A 22,547-nucleotide genomic window follows, 5' to 3' on the forward strand; every position below is an offset into this window, starting at 1 on the left:
CTTTGAGTTTACTGCTTGTCCAAGGTCATTCATTATTAATACTATTAGTAATATCTTCGGTAAAGACTTTGATGGCGATAGCTCAAACATTGTACATGAGAGGTTGAGCTTTACCAGCTCCATCTGGCGGAAATTCCGGATACTATTATCCCACTTGCGGTATCATGCGGTATTATGCGGGATTATACGGTAACCTGTGTTATACTGCGACAAGCGCACCGCGTTTTAACCCGGTATAACCCGCTCGTTTTGAATGGCTGCATCTGTATGGTTGTGGAACAGAAGTAGTAATATGATTTTTTTTTAAACCGCAAATTACACAGAAACAGTATTTCAATTGTTCAATTAATTTATTAAAGCTGGAAAAATAATATTTGCAGGTATAACTCTATATTTAGCACTTTTTACGTAATTATCCATGTCTATTATACAAATTAGACATAATATGTTGTCCCACAGAGTCTGAACTGTATAGAATTTTAAATGAAGCTTCCTGGTCAGAACATTTATCATCAGTGACATTGTTGTTTGAATAAAATAGTCTTATATGTAAGACATAACACAGTACATTCTGTCAAAATCTGTCAATGTATAGGAACACGTTTCATTGAGAAAGGAACTAATTTAGTACAGATATTTTAGCCTTAATAGCCTTGATTATTAATATCTGATTGGGACATTTGATTACCAGTGCCTGTGACTATTGCTGTATAACAATGAACATTATTTTTTTCTGTTGAAAGAAGCACTCCTACATTATGGCACATTTGTAATTTTTTACACAAAAAACAAACATTTAGATCACGGTTTAAGAAACCTCTGACCAATATCATGATGGGATGTGCTTGAGAGGGTGATCATAATTTCTAAATTCTTTGGTCCTCCATTCACAAATGAACAACTCAGACATTAATTAAATCCAATTGCCAGTAATCGATGAGAACATCTCAGTAGGATTTAGATTAGTGGACTTCATTGAGTTGCCAATGTCCAGTTAACATTTTTTATTAAAAGGGTTGCTGAAATAAAAACTATTATTTATACTGCGTATAACATTGCACAGTTGAAATATGTCCCAACATTTGGGAGTTATATTTGACTCCTGCTTGTATTCCATACTTATACTTATACCATAGGTCTGACCTGGAATAATAATAAAACTCCCCCAAGATATTTCAGTCTCTGTCCCTCATTCAAAATCCCAAAGCGTAAGAGTATGGAACATTCTATGGAAAGAAAAAAGATTACTGGGTCTAATATAAAAAGTACCAAACACCCAGGGCTCTTTGGGAGACCACAGAGAGTGAGAGTGAAGGACAGGATGAAGGAGCTAAAAAGATGCTTATAGAAGCCACTGAGGGGCTGACAGTGGAATAAATGTTTTTTTTCTCTTTTTAGAATTGCTTCTTTGTAAGAAAATAAAATAATAATTCAATGATGTCACCAGTACTGGGAATTTTATAGTTTTGAAAGCCCAAACCAAGAAATGAGGAGTACACAATGGAGATCAAATTATGCATAACAAAGTCTTGTGAGAAAGAAAGTGGAAGTGCTTTCTCAACCTGCTCCTTTACTTCCTTGAATGTAAAGAGGAAAGGAGAAGGACCCTTATTGCAAACAATGACAGCAGATTGTATGCATAAAGAAGACCAATAAAACACTTTCTTGACAAATTCTATAGTGTTAAACTATTACATATATTTTTGGCCCAGAAATAATGTGCTAAATTTGGCATAGATATCTGTCCCATGAAAGCTACAGTATGTCTCCACACAATAATACATATTACCACAGTAATGATCATCTTAAGACAAAGTGTCACATTGACCTGATCTGTCATTTTCAAGACAAAACACTCTGTCACAATGACCTGAAGTGCTCTTTAAGACAAACACTCTCTGTCACCCTGTCCTGGTGAGAGGTTCTCAAGATAAGTGTAAATTCTAAAAATGCCAGTTGCCCCAATAACCTGGTTTGGACTTCTCAAGACAAACTGCCTGTCACGAACACGGACTGAAATCCATGTCAGATCTTGTAGAAGACCCTATGCGATGCGGAAAGAGCTGGAGAAAACAGGAGGCGTGATAAAAGGGAACACACAGGGGTTTAATAGTGCACAAAATAATAGTGACAATCCGTGAGACAGTGTACGGGGAAGACAAAACGGCATCCAGATTCAAGCGGGTCCAAGGGCAGGTCAAAGCACAGTCCGAGAGTCCATCAACAAGGAATCCATCCTGGGACGCGACAAAGTTAAAATCCCCGGGAGGCGGGAGCACACGGACAAACAAAACATGGAGGTTCAAGGGTGAAGGGGCGAGATCCTTCAGAACCCGGGCTCAGGAAGTGGGAGATGTCGGGGATGAGGCCTATGCCCTCAGGAGATAGACGTAGGGTTTCCTGGTGCTAGGCCGGCCTCGCGACATCTTACCCTAATGATGAGCCCCAAGGACTGGAGGAGCTGGTCTTTAAATAATAATGCTAAAAGGGTACACCTGGGGAGCTTAATCACAAGGACAATAATGGGAGCAGTGGAGCGTTCTCTAGGGAGGGATGTCGGGCGTGACAGTACCCCCCCCACAAGACTAGTGCTTAAATACAAGATGAGACGGAGGTGTGGTGGTGAAAGCATACACTGATAGGTAGACTAATGAACTAAGACTATGCCATCTTCTGCCTCTTTCGTTGCTGGGAGGCAGGGATCGTAACACTGCCACACTGACCTTGGCAGTGTGCCTTCTGGGATAGTTCGTCATAGAACTCCTCCGCACTGATTTGCTCAGCCTAGAAACAAACGAGAAAAGCTGTGAGATTTCCAAAATAGAATCTGAAGAGTAAGGAAAGGGAAGAGACAGAGTTACATGGCTCTCTCCAGCTCACTCTAACAATACTGTGATCACAGGGAGGTGACAAAATAGAGTAAGTCAATCACATTTAAGAATATCAGAAGTTACTACTGAACTCTGATGTACTGTATATTACTGTATTTATTTCCTAAACCCTGTATGCCAATTTTAAGAAGGACAATTACATAAACATCTTCAAAAGCTTTGGAGAATTTCCTGTGCGGTCCTTCAGTGGTTTATTGATAGTTCTGTTACCTATCTGTTTTTTACCTTGTCATTTCTTAACTAGAATACACTCTGAAAATAATCAATTGATTCGCTTTGTCCTTCTGTGATGGTGCAGGCCAAGGCCTTGGCCAGGGCCTCCTCTGTGAGTGAAAACTGGACACACTGGACACTAACTGCCTGATTAGTATCCTGTGTGCCTGGAATGCCACTGGAAAAAAAAAAGAAGTGAAGTGATTGGTCCAGTTGGTGATTCCACCTTCCACAGGCATAGCGTCATACGTTATATTAGTAGCCAGGTGTGGTTGTGTCCAAGCTTCTGCAGTTCGGGGAGGGAGAGCAGTTGTAGAATTGTGAGTTTAGGTAGCACGAGTAATTATATGACTATGCTCTTCAATCAGAACACCAGCCAGCAGTCTGTATTATTAGTGATATGCAACATTGAGAAAGTTAAGGGAAGATTAGCAAGAGTTTTCTTTTCATTTTTTATTAGTTTTTGATAAAAGGATCCAGAGGGGAGAAAACCTGTTTTGCTAGTGGTATATTCCTTACTTTTGTTGTGAAACTCCTAAGTGCCTAAGAGGAAGTTGATTAGTGTGGTTTTGTTGAAACCTGGGCATAAAAAGGCAAAACCAGGTAATGTCCACCAGCAGGTCTCTTAGGAGATGTGAACATGAATCTTCCAAAGAAGGGAAGCCTGACCACAAAAGCAAGGCCAGTTTAAGTGTCAGGGTGTCCAAGGGCAGGATAATGAGTTGGATAATGAATTGGAGATTTTTTTGAGCCTTAAAGGGTAATACTACTGTTCCGTCCCTCCTGGGATTTTTCTGAAGATTGCAGATTGGGACAGTAGTGGAGGAAGAAGCACTGGATTGACTGTGCAAATGGAACCTCTGAGGAATGGACTGGTTTGGGACCGTACAGGCTTCTCCGCAAGGGGACCACTGGTACATCACAGGAGCCTGGAGGAGTTCTGTAAACCAGTAAGAGAGACAGGCCACCGAAATGTGTGGTCCTGAACTGGTGATATAACATATTACCACCAGTTCAGTGAAATAACAGACAATATAACAATTTTTTACAAAAATAGTACAGTTTTGATCTGCGTATACTGCAGATGAGTAAATGAAGCTCCTCACCTCTGCCAGTACATGTTCATCCTTGACAAAAATGGTATCATGATTCCTGTGCTCCTGTGCAGAACACAGACTGCAGATCAGTGTCTGGTCAGTCTGACAGAACAGCTCCAGAGCTTTGCAGTGTTGCTGGCACAGTCTGGTCTCCCAGTCTCCATTCACCTCCACCAGTCTGTGTCTCTGCAAAGCTGGCTCTGTGTAGTGCTTCCGGACATGTATCACGCAGTAGGCAGCAGGGCAGACTTGGCAGTATTTCACAGCTTTGTGCTTCATTCCAGTACAGAAATCACAGGAGACATCTTCAGGACTAGAATACCTGTGAACAAAGGGAATTCAGTCAGATCATTTCCTTTAACTCCCAAAGAGCTGTACAATAACGCCTTGTCTTCTATGTTATTTTGCTATACCAACAATATTTTGGGGAGGATAATAGTTTGTATATGGTGATATTTTTTTTCAGCTCAGTTGTTCTCTTTCACTATGAACAGCTGGTTTTGTGGGTTAGTGCTGAGTTCACTACACAAGAGATAAAAAATGTGATTCCACGACAATGACATACATTGTCCCTGCAATATTTCACACACTCAGAATCTAGAATAGTGAAGTTACAGTAACTGTACTGATCCTTAAATACAGTGCCTTGCGAAAGTATTCGGCCCCCTTGAACTTTTCAACCTTTTGCCACATTTCAGGCTTCAAACATAAAGATATAATTTTTTTATTTTATGTGAAGAATCACCAACAAGTGGGACACAATTGTGAAGTGGAATGAAATCTATTGGATTTTTGAAACTTTTTTAACTAATAAAAAAATGAAAAGTGGGGCGTGCAAAATTATTCGGCCCCTTTACTTTCAGTGCAGCAAACTCACTCCAGAAGTTCAGCGAGGATCTCTGAATGATCCAATGTTGTCTTAAATGACTGATGGTGATAAATAGAATCCACCTGTGTGTAATCAAGTCTCTGTATAAATGCACCTGCTCTGTGATAGTCTCAAGGTTCTGTTGAAAGCGCAGAGAGCATCATGAAGACCAAGGAACACACCAGGCAGGTCCGTAATACTGTTGTGGAGAAGTTTAAAGCCGGATTTGGATACAAAAAGATTTCCCAAGCTTCAAACATCCCAAGGAGCACTGTGCAAGCGATCATCTTGAAATGGAAGGAGTATCAGACCACTGCAAATCTACCAAGACCTGGCCGTCCCTCTTAACTTTCAGCTCAGACAAGGAGAAGACTGATCAGAGATGCAGCCAAAAGGCCCATGATCACTCTGGATGAACTGCAGAGAACTACAGCTGAGGTGGGAGAGTCTGTCCATAGGACAACAATCAGTCTTACACTGCACAAATCTGGCCTTTATGGAAGAGTGGCAAGAAGAAAGTCATTTCTCAAAGATATCCATAAAAAGTCTCGTCTAAAGTTTGCCACAAGCCACCTGGGAGACACCCCAAACATGTGGAAGAAGGTGCTCTGGTCAGATGAAACCAAAATCGAACTTTTTGGCCACAATGCAAAACGATATGTTTGGCGTAAAAGCAACACAGCTCATCACCCTCAACACACCTTCCCCACTGTCAAACATGGTGGTGGCAGCATCATGGTTTGGGCCTGCTTTTCTTCAGCAGGGACAGGGAAGATGGTTAAAATTGAGGGGAAGATGGATGCAGCCAAATACAGGACCATTCTGGATGAAAACCTGTTGGAGTCTGCAAAAGACCTGAAACTGGGACGGAGATTTATCTTCCAACAAGACAATGATCCCAAACATACAGCAAAATCTACAAAGGAATGGTTCACAAATAAACGTATCCAGGTGTTTGAATGGCCAAGTCAAAGTCCAGACCTGAATCCAAACGAGAATCTGTGGAAAGAGCTGAAAACTGCTGTTCACAAACGCTCTCCATCCAACCTCACTGAGCTCGAGCTGTTTTGCAAGGAAGAATGGGCAAGAATTTCAGTCTCTCGATGTGCAAAACTGATAGAGACATACCCCAAGCGACTTGGAGCTGTAATCGCAGCAAAAGGTGGCTCTACAAAGTAATAACGCAAGGGGGCCGAATAATTTTGCACGCCCCACTTTTCATTTTTTTATTAGTTAAAAAAGTTTCAAAAATCCAATAGATTTCGTTCCACTTCACAATTGTGTCCCACTTGTTGGTGATTCTTCACATAAAATAAAAAATTTATATCTTTATGTTTGAAGCCTGAAATGTGGCAAAAGGTTGAAAAGTTCAAGGGGGCCGAATACTTTCGCAAGGCAGTGTATTTCACATTCTATGGACGTGAAGTCCATACACAGAATGTATTAACTCTGCAATTACAGCACACTCATACCTAATGACAAAAATGGTATATAGTTGCCTCCAGGTGGTACAAGACTGTCACGTTAATTGCCATGGTAACTGGTGCTGTAAGTCAGGTGAATGGCTACCCTATTGTCACGATTATAGTCCCTCCTCCTTAAGGGTGCTCCAGCCCTTTCACTTCAGACTTAATTCTGTGCACCTGACCCCTTTTCCCAGCCCACATTAAAAGCCAGGTGCTGACGTTCATCCTGGCTCTGCATCTGGTTTCCGCACCATGCGAGTCCGGGACCTGGAAGCGCCTGGTCCCGTTAAGGTTTTAACCTCTGTTCCTGTTCCTTGTCCGCCGGTTCTGACCTGGTTCGTGTTTTTAATTCCTTGTTTGGATGGATCACCTGGCTATGGACTTTCTTGTATTTTTGGATTCCCTCTATGGATTACTTTTGGATTGTTTGCCTCGGCCACACCTTCCCCGTGCACCAGTGCACTTTAGACACGCCCCCCATGTTTTCAGCCCCGTATCCCTGCATGACTTTTTCCTAGTGTTTCCCACTTCTTCGGATTGTGTCGTCCGCATAGGGTCCGGAAAGAACTGTTCGTTACACCTATAAATACTAGCTTGTCTCACTGTTTATCTGTGACAAGCATGGCAAGTGCATGTTGCAGTTTTGGTGCATACCTGATGTCAATCACTCATAGAATTATACTGTATGTTTTATGTACCATGAAGGTAAATGTAATAAAAGACAGTGACATTTTTAAAGGCTTAAACAGAATAATGAAACTAAAAGTCCTGCCACATTGCAAACAATTGGTAGAAAGGAAAATGTTGAAGTTAATTCCACATATTTCTGATTAGGGTTTCTGAGTGTTGAGTATTATGCAGCGGGCGGGGGAGAGAAATAAAACAAAGTTTTAAATATACTCTACATAAAATGAGGCTCAACAGGTGAAATATATTTTTTTTCTTTCGGCTCTGGAATTTTCACTGTGGAACTAACCTCTATTTATTAATTGGTACAATAACTGTATCTTATTTGTATGCTATTTGTATTCATATATATCTGGGGAAATTGGTCTCAAATTATGTCATATTGATTTTAATGCTTTTTCTAGGTACATACTGTAACTTGATATAGGTCTGAGTACTTGGTGTATGTACGTTTTATTTTCATTTTTATTATGTCTTTTTTTTAAACATGCCATCCTATTGTATGTCCAACTGTCAAAAGGCTTAAATGAGTCACCTGGGGTCAGGAGTGAAGGATCCATCACCAAAGTCAATTTGTTGCTCTTTTGAGACATGACTCTTCAGAGACAGATTACTGGGTGACCCTGGTCTATCCTTCTGAATTCTATAGAGAAGTCAAACACATGTCTCAAATTAAACTCAATCTCCACATCAGACACTAGCATCGAGGACTAGCAGAAAAAAGGCTCTTTACGTTTCAAGCACCATTCTGTCATTGGCTATATCCACGTCATATTCTAAAAAGGCTGGTTTAAAGCCTTTAAACCCATTTTCCCTCCTGCCCTCACACCAGCTTTACCTCTGCCTGAGCCTGATGGAAACTCTGCACTTGGCCACACAGTCATGCAATATGAGGACATGGAAGAGTTCCCAGATTTCATATTTATTTGGCAAAATGAAATCCCTGCAATTGTATATCTTGATTTGGCAGGTTTAAGAGCAGTTGAAGCAAATCCTAATTGGAGGATTTTACACAGTTGTTTTAGAGGAATTGTAATATCTGTGAATGAAGCATTGAAGGTAATGCAAGGTGATATGGGATCTAATTGCAAAGAATGAAAGAAAGGAAGAAGCTCATGACAATGGAGAACATTGCCTTGTGATTGGATTATTTTTAGTAATATGCAGCTGGTTTCACGGTGATTGGGATGTCAAGCAAGGGCTTAGTGTGTGAAAAGAGAGGACATGTATATTGGGTCTTGTTGCCAGATGGTATCTGTTTTGCACTGGGGAATTTGACATTGATACATCTGTGCAGTTGTTGTTTTGAGAGAAAGAGACAGGAAACAGTAACATATTTCTGAAGTTTTGTTTTACTGCTTGAGTTGGGTGTTAAAACGGGTTTGATCTGGAGACATTAAGTAATTGCAGCTTCCTAAATCTTTGTTGCTCCCAGTTCAAGTCCTCGATATTGTTTTGTTCTTTGAATGGCCTTTTATTGCTCTGTGGGCTTTAATGATACTGATGTAAGGAGAAAGTCCAAATCTGAAATCGTATCCATCGTTGATTTCTTCTGACTGTCTGTTACTGCGGGTCATATACTGTATGATATCTAAAGTAGCTGACAGGCTTTATGTAATGGAACTGTAGTTGTATGGCTGTATGTGGGGTGGTTAGATTTCAAACTAAGGCTTACTGGTGTGATCTATTAGTGTAGAGAAATTAAGTACTTTAGCCTTGTAAGATTTAGGAGTGGTATTTGATCACCAGGGAGTAACAGTGTTAGGAGCAAGTGATATCAACATTAACCTACATTTGTTGTAAAGTACATATCCTGACTGTACTACTCAAGGTCTTATTCATAACTCCTAACACAAAGAGTATCCTATGAGGTGTTTGCATACAGCATGTGCAGATGAGGCATGAAGCAGGAAAATACAGAAGATCAAAGGTTGTTTTATAGCTGTTTACATAAATATTTGTCTTGTCTCAGTATGGTTGTAATTTATGACTCTATGACTAGAACTGTATTGAAGAATATATAGGACTCATGTGGCCTCATGTCTCATATGAACTAATTTCTCTTATGTTATGAAGAAAAACACAAGATTCTTACATTCACTATTGAGCTGTGGCTTATTATACCAGAATCCTTCCATAAAGTATTTTTTTGTGTGTGCTTGTTTCAACTCATGTAATCACTCTGAGGAACACATAGTTTGATGAAGGGAACAAGTCATAAACATTTTGAGAACTGATTTTAAAATATAAAAATACCAGGCTGTTGGATCTTGCTCATTTGTCTACGCATGAAGAGACTAAGTACTGAAACTGACAGTCTTGCACATCGCAATTGACAGTTACTGCAAATGAACATGTAAAGAGATAATTTCACACATTTCTGAAAAGCATAAAGAAAAAAATAAATCTGGTTGACTTTAGAGCCTTCTTCAGGTGTGGGGAAGAAAGACGTGATCTGTTTTACATGTCTGTTACACAAAAATAACAGATATGTGTGAAACACTGCAGTCTTTTTCAATTTCTGAACTCTTTATAGGTTTCAGCTTTTCCCGCTCCCCTAAAAGATTTTCATTTTGTTAGTCTTTCTTTTTAGTCATTCATATTTTGTTTTACATTCCTGCACTCTTTATCTCACTCCATTGCACCTCACACCATGTGAAATACATATATTTTTTGTTCACAATTTTTTCACTATGGAATTAACCATTACTTATTCATTGGCAGCTCTCCACTTGAACAATTACTGAATGCTATTTGTATTCATATATACAGTATTTAAATAAACAGTGCACATCACACCCTTGCTCGTGAACTTAACCTTATAATATCAATCTCTGGGGAAATTGGTCTCCAATTATGTCATGTTGATTTTCAATACTTTTCTAGGTACATAATATACCTAGAAAATATGTCTGTTGACTTCCTGCCTTAAATTTTTGCAAATTTATGAAGGAAAGTGCAGACCGATCTCATGTCCACCTTTCAACAACCTTGAAAGAGTTACCTCACCTGGGATCTGGAGTGAGGGATCCACCACCAAAGTCAATGTGTTGCTCTTTTGAGTCATCGCTCTTCATAGACAGATTACTGGGAACCCACGACACTGGTCTCTCTATCTTAAACCTATGTATCGTAAAGCTAAGAAATAAAACACATGTCCCAAATTAACCTCAAACTTCATATTTGGACATTAACAGAAATACATATTTATTATACATATCTTACATACATACTGTACACTCATACTCCGGTATAAGAACACTCGGTATACAAATTTTTGCTAATCCAAACATAAATAATTTGTACATAGTAATTCGTTATAAGAATGAATTTTAGCTAATTCCAACTTTCAAGTTCAAAAGTTACTGATTTTGTCCGAGAACCTTCTGCAAACATCTGAATTCAGCGCCATCAAACAGCTGTTTGTTCTTACGTGGGTGACAGGCAGGTGTGGTTAAGGATGCCATGAGACAGCAGCTCTCTTTTTCAAAGTGTTTTTTTGTGTTTTGTAGTTGCTGTTCGTTATGGGGTAACAGTCAACATCATGCACATAGTTCTAGCTGATAACGTTCTATACAAAAAATGGAAATTTAAATATGGTATAATTAATTATTTTACAGTTATAGGTGGCTTATTTGAGTAGAACTGTGTTGTTCACTAAATCTTGCCATGTATGGTGTTATACGTTTAGGGTGTTTTTTGAATGAACTTGTTTTCAGTTCGGAATGGGGTGAAATATTCTCCATAAGAAATATATATTTTTTATTTTCAATTTATGATCTCCTGCCTTCCAAACAGATTTTCAGAAAATTAGGTTCGGATATGAGGGTATGGGTGTATTTATTTACATTTCAGGGGTCTTTCTGTTTGCTTACAGTATATATAGTAATTATACTGAGAAGGGTGTTTTTTCCCCCATTTTCTTTCCTGCCCTCACACCAGCTTTACTTCTAACTGACCCTGATGGAAACCCTGCAGTTGGCCACACAGTCATGCAGTGTGAAGTACAGCTTTCAGTTTTTGTCTTCTATTGGCAAAATTTAACAATTTATACAATGATGTAGCAGTCTTTCCTTGACGCAAATCGTGACTGCAAGATTTTTGGGTAGATCACTATACCAAGGTATTTAAAATGCATAAGCATTGTTTTTGAGCTAGTGATATCAATGTTAACCTATTTTATAACCTACAGTATTTTAGAACCTTTTATAACCTATTTTTGCATACAGTGTTTGCATATCTGAAGATGAGACAAGGCAGGAAAACATAGATGATTGAAGGCGATTGCTGGTGATTTACTCAGGTTAATTCACGTTATGAAGATCACTACAGCTATAGGAAACAACATCAATCCAGAAGCAAAGGACGAAAAAAAGAGGCAGAAGGAAAGAGACAGGGTGAAAGATAAACAGAGAAGACATGAAGAGAAGAAGAAACATCACCTCTTTCTCAAAATGTGTACCACGCCAAAGTACATTGATCTGATTAGTCTTGAAGACCACGTTAAGCAATCTGAATATCATCAGAGAGTTCATGTTCATGTTATTTTAGAAAATTCTCATTCCCTCTGTTGTATTATCTTCAGCCAAAAACAATCTACCCCAGTTTGGTGATTCTCAGTTACTTTAGACTTAGATCATTGATGTCATAGGAAGAAAGATTTAGTTCTGTTTAGCATCCATTTATGAGGATGGATTTTTTTTCTCTTTTTAGCCTGGTTAGGTATCATAGTGTTCGCAGATTATAGCATTAGCATACTGTGTTTCTGAGTCTGTAGAATATAGGCCTGTGGAATGTATTGATTTATACATTTATGCCTTTTTTGAATACAGTTTTGCACATTAAAAAAGTAAAGGGTTAATTCCACACATTTCTGAAAAGCACAAAGAAAAAATACATTTTGTTGATTTTTTAGCCTTCTTCAAGTATGAGGGAGAAACATATCTGTTTTACATATACAGTATGTTATACAAAATAATAGATTTGTTTGAAAAGCTCTACTCTTTCTGCAATCATTTATAGATTTTACAGCTTTTCACACTTCTTTAACAGATTTTCATTTTGTTAGTCACTTTTTCATCTGTTGTGCCAATTCTGACAGGACATTTTTTCTCCTATGTTGCTTGATATTACCTGCACTGTTCATCTCATTCCCTAGCACCTGAAGAGGCTCAATAGATTAAACATTTTTTCTTTCTGAGTTTCACTGTAGGATTAATCTGTACTTATTCATTGGTGACTCTCCACTTGAACAATCACTGTATTCTATTTATGTTCAAGTATATATGTATTAATGCAAAGGAACAAGTAATAGGTTTATTCCATGCTGAAAAAAAAGAAGAAAGAGAACACAACGTTTCGGACGTGGAGCCTTCTTCAGGTGTGTCTCTCTCACACCTGAAGAAGGCTCCACGGCTGAAACGTTGTGTTCTCTTTCTTCTTTTTTTCAGCATAGAATAAACCTATTACTTGTTCCTTTGCAGCCTACGCATGCTGACGCAGCTACCCACCTGAACTATATGTATTAATACTGCACATCAGATCCTTGCTCGCAAACTTAGCCCTATAATATCACTCTCCGTGGACAATGGTCTCCAATTATGTCAGACTGATTTTCAGCTATTTTTTGTATGTACATAACCTGATATGAAGTCTTTACTTTATGGAACATACAGTCCTATGCCTTGTCCAGCTGTCAAAAAGGTTGACTGAGTGACCTCACCTGGGGTCTGGAATGACGGATCCACCAAAGTCAATGTGTTGCTCTTTTGAGTCATCGCTCTTCATAGACAGATTACTGGGATCTGGTGATCCTGGTCTCTCCATCTTAAGCTATGAAAAAGTTAAACACACGTCCCAAATTAACCTCAAACTATATATCTGGACACTGGACAGAAACACAGCATATATGTAGAATACTTTTTTTTACATTTCAAGCATATTTCTGTTATTGGCTATATAATATGCCCAGAAGGTTGGTTTAGGGCATGTTTCCCCCATTTTCTGGCAATTAGATAGATAAGATAAGATTGTATTGTCCCCTGAGGGAATTTTTTTATGGACACCCAGCACTCCTGTACATTTAAATAGAATGCAAAAAAAAGAGAAGAAAAGAAAAACATTGCACATTATTTTATTGCACATGTACAGTATAACACATAACAACATGCAACATTTATAACACATCACAAAAACATATTGCACTCAAGTGGGTTGTAAGAGTCAAAAATGTGTTTATCCTTGACATTTGCGTTGACAGCTTTAATGGATAGTGGAACAAAGGAATGTTTGTATCTGTTTGGCTTACATTTGGGAACCCTAAAACGATTGCCAGAAGGAAGAAGTTGATATTCAGAGTTGAGGATGTGGGAAGGATCTGATATAATTTCCCCTGCCTGTTTGATTATGGATTTTTCAAAGATTGTCTGCAGGGAGGGGTGCTGTTTCACTCCCATGACTTTCAAAGCTGTCTGGACGAGGCAGGTAATTTGCGATTTAAAATTAACTGATAGATTACCAAGCCACACTGAAATATCATATCTGATAATGCTCTCTACTACAGCACAGTAGAAGAGTAGCATTAATACAGTAGCTGACGCACAGCATGGATATCTGTGAATATTACTTAGCAGAATACTTTATAGAATGTGAAATTTAAAGGTGTTTTTGTTCATGTAGTCAGCCTTTTTTTTAAAACTATGTTTTACTTTAAATTAAAAAAATAATTTTTGAAATGTACAATGTGATGCAAAAAATCCAAAAGTATTGTAAATGTTTATCTTTTGTTCTTCTCTCCTTTTTTCTTTTAAATATGATGTTCTTACAGCTACTATGTATAATGTATTTTAAAATTAAAATCTAAAATAAATGTATCTATTTTCTAATTATGATTTATACACAATTACTATTAACTCTATATACTGTATGTAATTAAACCTAGTAATTCTATTGGGATTATATAGTATTGGGACATATTTATTTGGGGTTGCAACGTGGTAACAATTTCCTGTTTCAACAAAGTAGTCACTGTATTCCTGCTACTATGCGTACAGTATGATTAGTGCATGAAAACACTAATGGGTTAAGTATTCACTGCCCCACCTGGCAGTTTTACAGAGAAGTACAGTCCTACATCAGATTATTAAAAAAAAATCATGACAAGCTGCTGACTGGGTACCTCTGTGAGTTCATTGGCATACTGACTGACACCTCATGTATATCATACAGATGCAGCCATTCAAAGTGCGTGGTACAGACATGTACCGGAGGTAATTGGATGACGCAAAATACCGCGGTACATGATTGGTTGACCGACAGGGGCACTCGTGGTCCGTTGGTCGGTCGTAGAAAGATTTACAGTAAATGTCTTTACTGTGCCCATTTTAGCACTGAATATTTATATGGAATTTTATCACTGAAGGGAAATCTTAGTACCTGAGCATAAAAAGAATAGGAGCATACTGTAATGCGTGTGAAGGCCATAAACTATATTAATTTTGGAACATAAACATATGTAGGGAAAACCGGTCCAGGGACGCCAAATATGTAATCATAGTGGCTCTCTGAAGGCACCAGTTCTGTAGGGTTTGGGCATTTACTGAGACAATTATTAATTGTAGCAGTAAATCACAAAGTTGATTCTTTTGGTGGCTTTAGAATCCAACCATGCGATATAACTCAAACAACGCACACACACAGGTACTAATACACGAGGATACATTTATTAATACATAGAATATGCATATAAACCTAACAGATCTTATCGAGAGGGTTATCAGAATACAAAAGATATATATTCAATCAGTTACAAAGAGTTACACATATCAAGAGGACATACGTTCAGTATATCATTCATTAAGACCGTTTCGTAAAGTGAACTTGGTTACAACTTCTACATTAGATACTCAAACAAGTACATAACTCTTAGGAATTAAATTGATATCAACTGGTTGGGATAACAATTGAATTCTCGAGCTGTAATGCATTGAAGTTGAATACTCATCCAATCTTTGGGGATTCAGATCTCCTGCGGGCACAAAGAAACAGTTGCAGGCTGTTGCTGTCCAATCCGCGCTCTCTGGCTCCGTGCCAGGCTGTGCTGTGCGGCTTGCGACGGTGTGCTGCTGATGCTCACTGTTGGCTTTAACTAGCAAAGTTTGTGCACAGGAGAAAAGATGACTGTGGGTCCCAGCAAGTCAGGAAGAGGACCGGTTCGTTCCTGATGAAGAGCTAGTTCTGAATAGTGATTCAGCTGTCCACAGTTCCGACCTGTTCAGGAGGCCTGCTGCTGGTTACTCTCTGGCAACCTCCACTCTAGACTCTTAGAACAAAGGAAAGTTCTGGCCCTCGGACACACTGGCCATTCCGTGGTTGTCCGGGCTGAGTCTCAGGATGGTCAGGAGGCGCGCTGCGAGAATGTCCTGCCCTTGGGAGCCTTCTGCTCCTGGGCCGTCCTGCCCTGGAATTCTCCTTTGAATTCCCTTTAGAATTGTTGGATCTGAATCTGAATCTGAATCTGAATCTCCATCTGAATCTCAATCTTGTCGAATCTCTCAGGCTCTCTGTGTTGCCTGTTTTTACCTGGAGGAACTTCAGCTCATTGATTGGCTGAAAGTTCCATGGGCATCAGAGTCCCACGTGGGTTACTCGGCCCTACCAGTCCCTGATTGGTTGATCAAGGTGAGATATGAGTCACTTAGTCCTGACACTTAGGAATGCAATCCAGATGTCCAACTCGCACTCCCTAGACAGATAGGCGCCAATGGATAACCATTGATCATGATAGCCAGGCTTAGCTAAGTGCATCCCCCTTTGGGAGCTGTCCTTATCAAAAGAAAACATCTTGCATGAATGGTTTCTCTGTGGCTGCACCACAGAGATGAACAGAGAAATGGGGCCTCATTTGGGAAGCTCAGAAACACTTAATTCTGCCTTATTAATAAGCCTCGCCGCTACACATACATTATATGGCTGGTCTCGGTAGTTAAATAAAAAATACACACCAGTATTCCATTTCTCCCTAAACATTTTAAGCTTCGAAGTCTTTAACTAACGTGATACCGGGGTCAACAAGCATACATTTAGAATTTGATTAAAAGGGAATATAATATGGAATCGCGTATCTAAAGAAATTAATAACGATATAATTATATTCATGTACCGCAACACAAGAATAGTACATGCTGTACATTGGTTGTTGATAATGTTTCTGTAGTGCTTTTTCAGCACTCTGCATGCGACCTTGCTGGTAGCATGTGTTTGAATCCCGCTAGAGTTATGACTTTTTTTTAACAAAGATTTCTCTGAAAAAATAAAACATTTCCCTGGGTCAGATATTAAATAAAACCTCACTCGCACCAAACAAATTTATATTTCTAAATATCACAACATGATCGAATTTAACTCATTTTAATAATGATCATATAATCACCTATGCGTTACAATATAAACATTTAAATTGATTTAAATCTCAAACGCAGGTTTAAATATATGTGTTTTTTGATTCACAATCAGACAAATGCAACATAAATTGATATCTTTGTCTTCTAAGTATCTTAATAAGCTTTCAGCATAGCTTTCCCCCCGTTTAGATTTATTTTTCTTGGGATCTTGGGATCAAACGTGGAAGGATTAGATTGTAATCGTTTTTATTTTTTAAATACATTTTAGAAAAGTGTAATCTATACTAAAAAGCTGTACACCACCTGCTATAAAGATACATGTTGTAATACTTTCGGGTTCGGATAGGACAGACACAAGAACTCAGACTTGCGGAGTTAAAGCAAGTTAAAGCCTTGATGTTATATATCACCTTTAAAAGTGGCATCTCAAAGCAAAGTAAATACCCAACACTGATTGTACCCATCTGTCATGCTAATAAAGCACCTTGAATTGAATTGAGAGAGAGAGAGAGAGAGAGAGAGAGAGAGAGAGAGAGAGAGAGAGAGAGAGAGAGCACAGCCAGGACAGACAGGCAAATAAGATACACTCCACAGACATTCCCAACAGCGACATATCATAAAACGTTTGCACATATAGTTAAATGATTATTTGTTTTTCAGGAAGTTAAAAAAACACTTGAATTACTTATCCAGTCTCTCGAAATAAAATTATTTTTCAAGCAATGCATCTAACGTTGGGCAACATGTTTTTTTTAATCCAACATTGACAGCCACATCTTAAATCTTGTCAGTCAGCTCTTTTTTCTCTATTTGAATTGTGGTGATTCAAACAACCTGGGATAACAAGTGGTCTCAAAGTCACCGAGCTCCCAGAGCTTCAACAACAGATGACAATTCCCTTAGTCCTTCCTTAGTCTTCCTGAAATTGTCAGATTATGAGTGAATAAAAGCATTTTACTAAAAACTTAATAAAAATTATTTTTCTTAATCGCGTATCTAAGGAAATAACAGTATAACCTTGTTCATGCACAAACAGCGGCATGTTATATTATTAATTTGGGTGTCTCCTCTTGCCAGAAAGCTATAAATCGCATTTTGAGTGCGTTTTTTACTTTTTTTAAATTGCAACCCATAAATAAAGCTGATACTGTTTAGACTTTTAATTATTTTAAACTGTATTATAGCAGCACAATGCACAATGCAATGTAATTTGCAAAAATGCACTTGGAATCTGTCCAAGCCCTACTTTGTTAGGCATTTTCTTTTACTGTAACGGACATTAAAACTCCCTTACTTTTAACAGAGCGTTTCATAATTTCTAACTACGAAAATTATTTAAAGTGCGACACTTATCATTCAACCAGAGCTTGAAATATCACAAGGATCCTCAATAGCACAGCAAAGACTGTATTAAAAGTATATTAGTGACAAACTAGTATACTTTAGATCTTTTTTCTGAACCGGGGAAAATCTGATCATATTTCTCTATAACAATAATAAAAAACATTATTTTACATATCACCTTTATGTGATATCACCTTAAGGACAGCACATACTAGGGTTAATTGCACAATGGACCGCGCAAAGAAATTTAAAATAGTCTTCATTAGGTGTGACGGAAGGAGTGGATCGCAGCAGGCAATATCAGCAAATTAGGAAAACAAAGAACAGGACAGGTGAGACATGTATCCAGAGAGCGAGTGATCAGAAAAAGGAACTGCTTTTACGCCCAGGTTTTACGCTCTCTCTCTGCTGAATGAATAAAAGCATTTTATTAAAAACGCGTTTGCATTTGTCTGGGTATTTACTTTGTAATCTGTGGTTTACATCTGCTGTATTGCTTTGAGATGCCACTTTTAAAGGTGATATGTAAAATAAAGTTTTTTATTATTGTTATAGAGAAACATGATCAGATTTTCCCTGGTTCAGAAAAAAAGATCTAAAGTGCTTACACCTAACTTTCTTAATTAGATGTATTTAAAACAGTGAACTACTGTAGGTGTAACATAACATTCAGAAATACAATTGAGAATAGTTTTGTGGTGTTTGTATAGATGAAACGTTCCTAAAACGTATAACATAACAAAATTAAAGATGATTAAAATCTGTAATCTTTCCACTTGTATGTCATTGCAAAATACAAGAAGTTTCTGCTTTGTGTAAGGATGGTATCAAAAAGTAATCTAAGTGGTGAGAAAGCTGTGCTCAATGATAATTAAGGGACTTAAAAGTAAAAGGAGATGCTTCATATTGCTTGACTACTTTTAAAAACTAAGTTATAAATGCAGACGCTCTCTCAGTGCCGCGCCGGGTCTAAATATCTAAATATACATTCGCCCCGGGCAGAGGCTGAAGAGCGCCCGGCTGGGGTGCGCGGGGAAGAGCAGGACAGGAGTGAAAGTGGTCAGGGCGGGGTTTAGGAAGGCCGCCGACCAGTGCGGCTGTCCCATAGTGAAGCGGCGTATAGTCTGGGGAGGTATCCATTTTCCTTGTAAATAGTTCCCTGCTTCTGCACCCCTAGGTCTTACTCTCTCTCTCTTTTTTCTCTCTCGGGCGTACAGGCGATGTTTTGGCTCGCGCTGTTGGCGGGCGGGGGCGCGGGAGAGCCGGGCTAGCAGGTGATGACGGAGAAGAAAAATAAAGGCTTTAACTTGCTTTAACTCCGCAAGTCTGTGTTCTTGTGTCCGTCCTATCCAAACCCGAAAGTATTACAATATGTACCTGTATAGCAGGTGGTGTACAGCTTTTTAGTATAGATTACACTTTTCTAAAACGTATTTAAAAAATAAAAACGATTATAATCTAATCCTTCCACGTTTGATCCCAAAATCCCAAGAAAAATAAATCTAAATGGGGAGAAAGCTATGCTGAAAGTTTATTAAGATACTTAGAAGACAAAGATACTGGATCAATTTATGTTGCATTTGTCTGATTATGATGAAAAAAACACATAATTAAACACGCGTTTGCGATTTAAATCAAAACGCGATTTAAATCAATATAAATGTTTATATTGTAACACATACTGTACAGCCTCCATTTCTCTATAAAAATCTAAAAGATCGTGTGCGCAGCCTAAGACGGGGGTCCACTGTCAGTGACAGCTGACAATACTCCATACACCCATGTGAAAAATTAATAATGCCAATGTAAACGTCGTATTTACAATTTGTTGATAATAGAAATGTTAGGTTCTCTAAAGCTTTGTGATAGTTGACCCAGGCAGCAAAAGATCAGCTGCACTGGTAAGATGCGACACCGAAGATATGATTAATAACCTTTTAAATCTGAAGGGAGATCTAAAGGGATCCCCCCCACACACACACACACAATAGAAGCAGGAAGCATAAGCAGGGACCGTTGTCAGAAGGGAAGAAGGTGACTATTCATTGTTATCAAAAGTGACTTAAATTCGATCATGCTGTGATATTTAGAAATATAAAAGTCAATTGATTGTCCATAACATTGCTATTCTATTTTTTTGAAGAAATGTTTGTGAAAAGAAAAGTCACAGCGCCAGCTGGATTTCAACATACAACCTGTAGGTTAGTAATCAGGCATGTAGACCAGTGGGCTACTAGGGAAGTCACATGAAGAGAGAGGCGAAACAGCCCTACACAGTCCTGTCGCAGTACACGAATATAATCATATCGTTATTAATTTCTTTAGATACGCGATTCTCATGTATCTGATACAAGTATCTTTTAATACAGTCTTTGCTGTGCTATTGAGGATCCTTGTGATATTTTGAGCTCTGGCTGAATGATAAGTGTCGCAGTTTAAATAATTTTCGTAGTTAGAAATTATGAAACGCCCTGTTAAAAGCAAGGAAGTTTTTATGTCCGTTGCAGTAAAAGAAAATGCCTGACAAAGTAGGGCTTGGACAGATTCCAAGTGCTTGTACAAATGTGCTAAAGAAATTATAGTTTGAGTTTACAGCTTGTCCAAAGTCATTCATTATTAATACTATTAGTAATATCTTCAGTAAAGGCTTTGATGCATAAATATTTCTGATAAAGGTAGGTTGTGTACTTTTGTCCAACTGAGCAGTCTTGCTTTCATAATATATGCCAACCTTTTAATGACTGATGATTAACATGCTGTAATACACAGTTTAAATTTAAAAGCTCAAATGCTGTACATGAGAGGTTAAGCTTTATTGACTCCTCCTGGCGGTTTTACAAGGTGATGCCGGATACTTTCCGGCATGATGTCAAATGACGCGATATACCTCGTGATACTGCGTTTTGATGCGACACGCCCACCGGTGTATACCGCGAAATACCCCACCCATTTTGAATGGCTGCATCTGTAGTCTATAATCCAGGACACGAAGGGAGTGTCCTCCTGCACCACCCTTAGCTTATCTCTCATTAATGGGGGATGAATGGTGTTAAAGGCACTGGAGAAATCAAAGAAAATAACTCTCACAATGCTCCCCATCTTCTCCAGGTGAGAGTTAGCTCTGTGAATAATTTACAAATATTACAGTAATCACTATTTCAGTGGCATTGTGGTACAGTGATTAACATTGCTGCCTGGTGTGAGTGTGAGTGTGTGTTTGTATCTGTGTGTTTGCTCTGCAATTAACTGGCGTTCTTTCCAGAGTGTATCCTGCCTTGCAACTGAATGGTGTTTGCCACCCTATGGCAGCTTTAAATCAGCAAAACATGAAAACTCTGCAAGAATTGGAATATTTCTGCAAGGCACAATATGTCATACATAACAGAAGAAAACCCTTGAAGTATGTTGTCTTCTGTATAAATTACTAAGGGGTCCCACTGCTCTCTTTGGGACAGTCCTGGTCTTTACCATCTCTCTGTCCTCTACACTCTGCACCTGTCCAACAGGTACAAGATGTTAGGGCGAGTAGGTACAGTCTTATACCTGCATCACCACAGAACTATTAAGGACTTTATGCATAAATGCAGCAAATGGAGGTAAATGAAATTACCCTCTCCTGTAGCTCTGGAATTGGACTAAGGTTAATTAATATTCATACTATGATTCATTATATTGTAGATAATACAGTATATACTTTACAGCCTACATACAGTTTCTTACAGTACCAGCTCTTTAGTATGTTACAGGATTCTTATCAAACTTATATGTTAACTAGAGCAAATTGAATACTGCACCCTCCTCTGATTCATGTCATCTTGTTCCAGGAACTCTCAGGAATGTGACGGAACGGAAACACAGGCTTTCTTTTCAGATTGCTGGAGAACCACGTAGTAAAATCTCACCATGTTTTTAAAATGCAGTGAAATACAGTATTGTGAATATTTAACTGTTATATATATGTTTTCCTTAATTTACTCTATTTGGTGTATTTTATAGAATTCAAATAAGAAAATCATATTTTATTAAATAATTAAAATCTGAAAGAAATTTTTACTTTAATTCTTAATTAGGTTAAATGAGCTTGAAATAAAAATATTATTAGAAAAAGAAACAAATTAATTCAGCTCAAAGCAATATTCAACATTGAATAGGAAACTGTTTTTGTAAAATCATCACTGTGTTTTATAAAAACTAACCTGCAGCTGAAGGAGAAGGGTAGCACAGGTCTATTTCATGCATAACTGAGGAATCTTCACTTCTATAGAGTCCAGGTTAAAAAACATCAGCTAATTATTTTACTTTTTTTAAACTATGTAAAAACATTTACCATCTTTATGCTATTAAAACACACCTTTCTCGTTTTAGCTTCTATTCTTCTAGTACGAAACATATCCCAGGCCTTTGTGAAAGTAAGTTAAATCTTCAGGCCAAGTTACTCACCAGAACCACAAAGTCCAATAGCTTCAATAATCCAAGTCAGCACCAGCTTCTGGTGTTCAAGTTCAAAACAGAAGTCAATAATTTAAATACTGAAAAGAGCAGAAATAACAAGCTGCTGGAGAGAGAGAGACTGTCTGGAT

General features: G+C 38.3%; 1 protein-coding gene across 2 annotated transcripts; it reads right to left on the bottom strand.

Moving 5' to 3' along the window:
- Positions 1–2,085: 2,085 nt before the first annotated feature.
- LOC148646931 (uncharacterized) lies at positions 2,086–22,547 on the bottom strand. 2 transcript variants are annotated; one of them, XM_088608978.1, is made up of 6 exons: positions 22,408–22,547; positions 12,945–13,054; positions 10,232–10,360; positions 7,758–7,865; positions 4,211–4,523; positions 2,086–2,784 (listed from the first exon to the last, which is right to left on the bottom strand). In XM_088608978.1, exons 2-6 carry the CDS (start codon positions 13,046–13,048, stop codon positions 2,662–2,664), a joined length of 777 nt encoding a protein of 258 aa, XP_088465104.1. In that variant the 5' UTR covers positions 13,049–13,054; positions 22,408–22,547; the 3' UTR covers positions 2,086–2,661. The 2 variants fall into 2 exon arrangements, with proteins under 2 accessions (XP_088465104.1, XP_088465103.1); XM_088608977.1 differs by lacking the exon at positions 2,086–2,784 and having other exon boundaries at positions 2,850–4,523.

The sequence above is a fragment of the Lepisosteus platostomus genome, chromosome 16, assembly GCF_059453375.1.
Source record: "Lepisosteus platostomus isolate fLepPlt1 chromosome 16, fLepPlt1.hap1, whole genome shotgun sequence".
Classification (NCBI taxonomy): domain Eukaryota; kingdom Metazoa; phylum Chordata; class Actinopteri; order Semionotiformes; family Lepisosteidae; genus Lepisosteus; species Lepisosteus platostomus.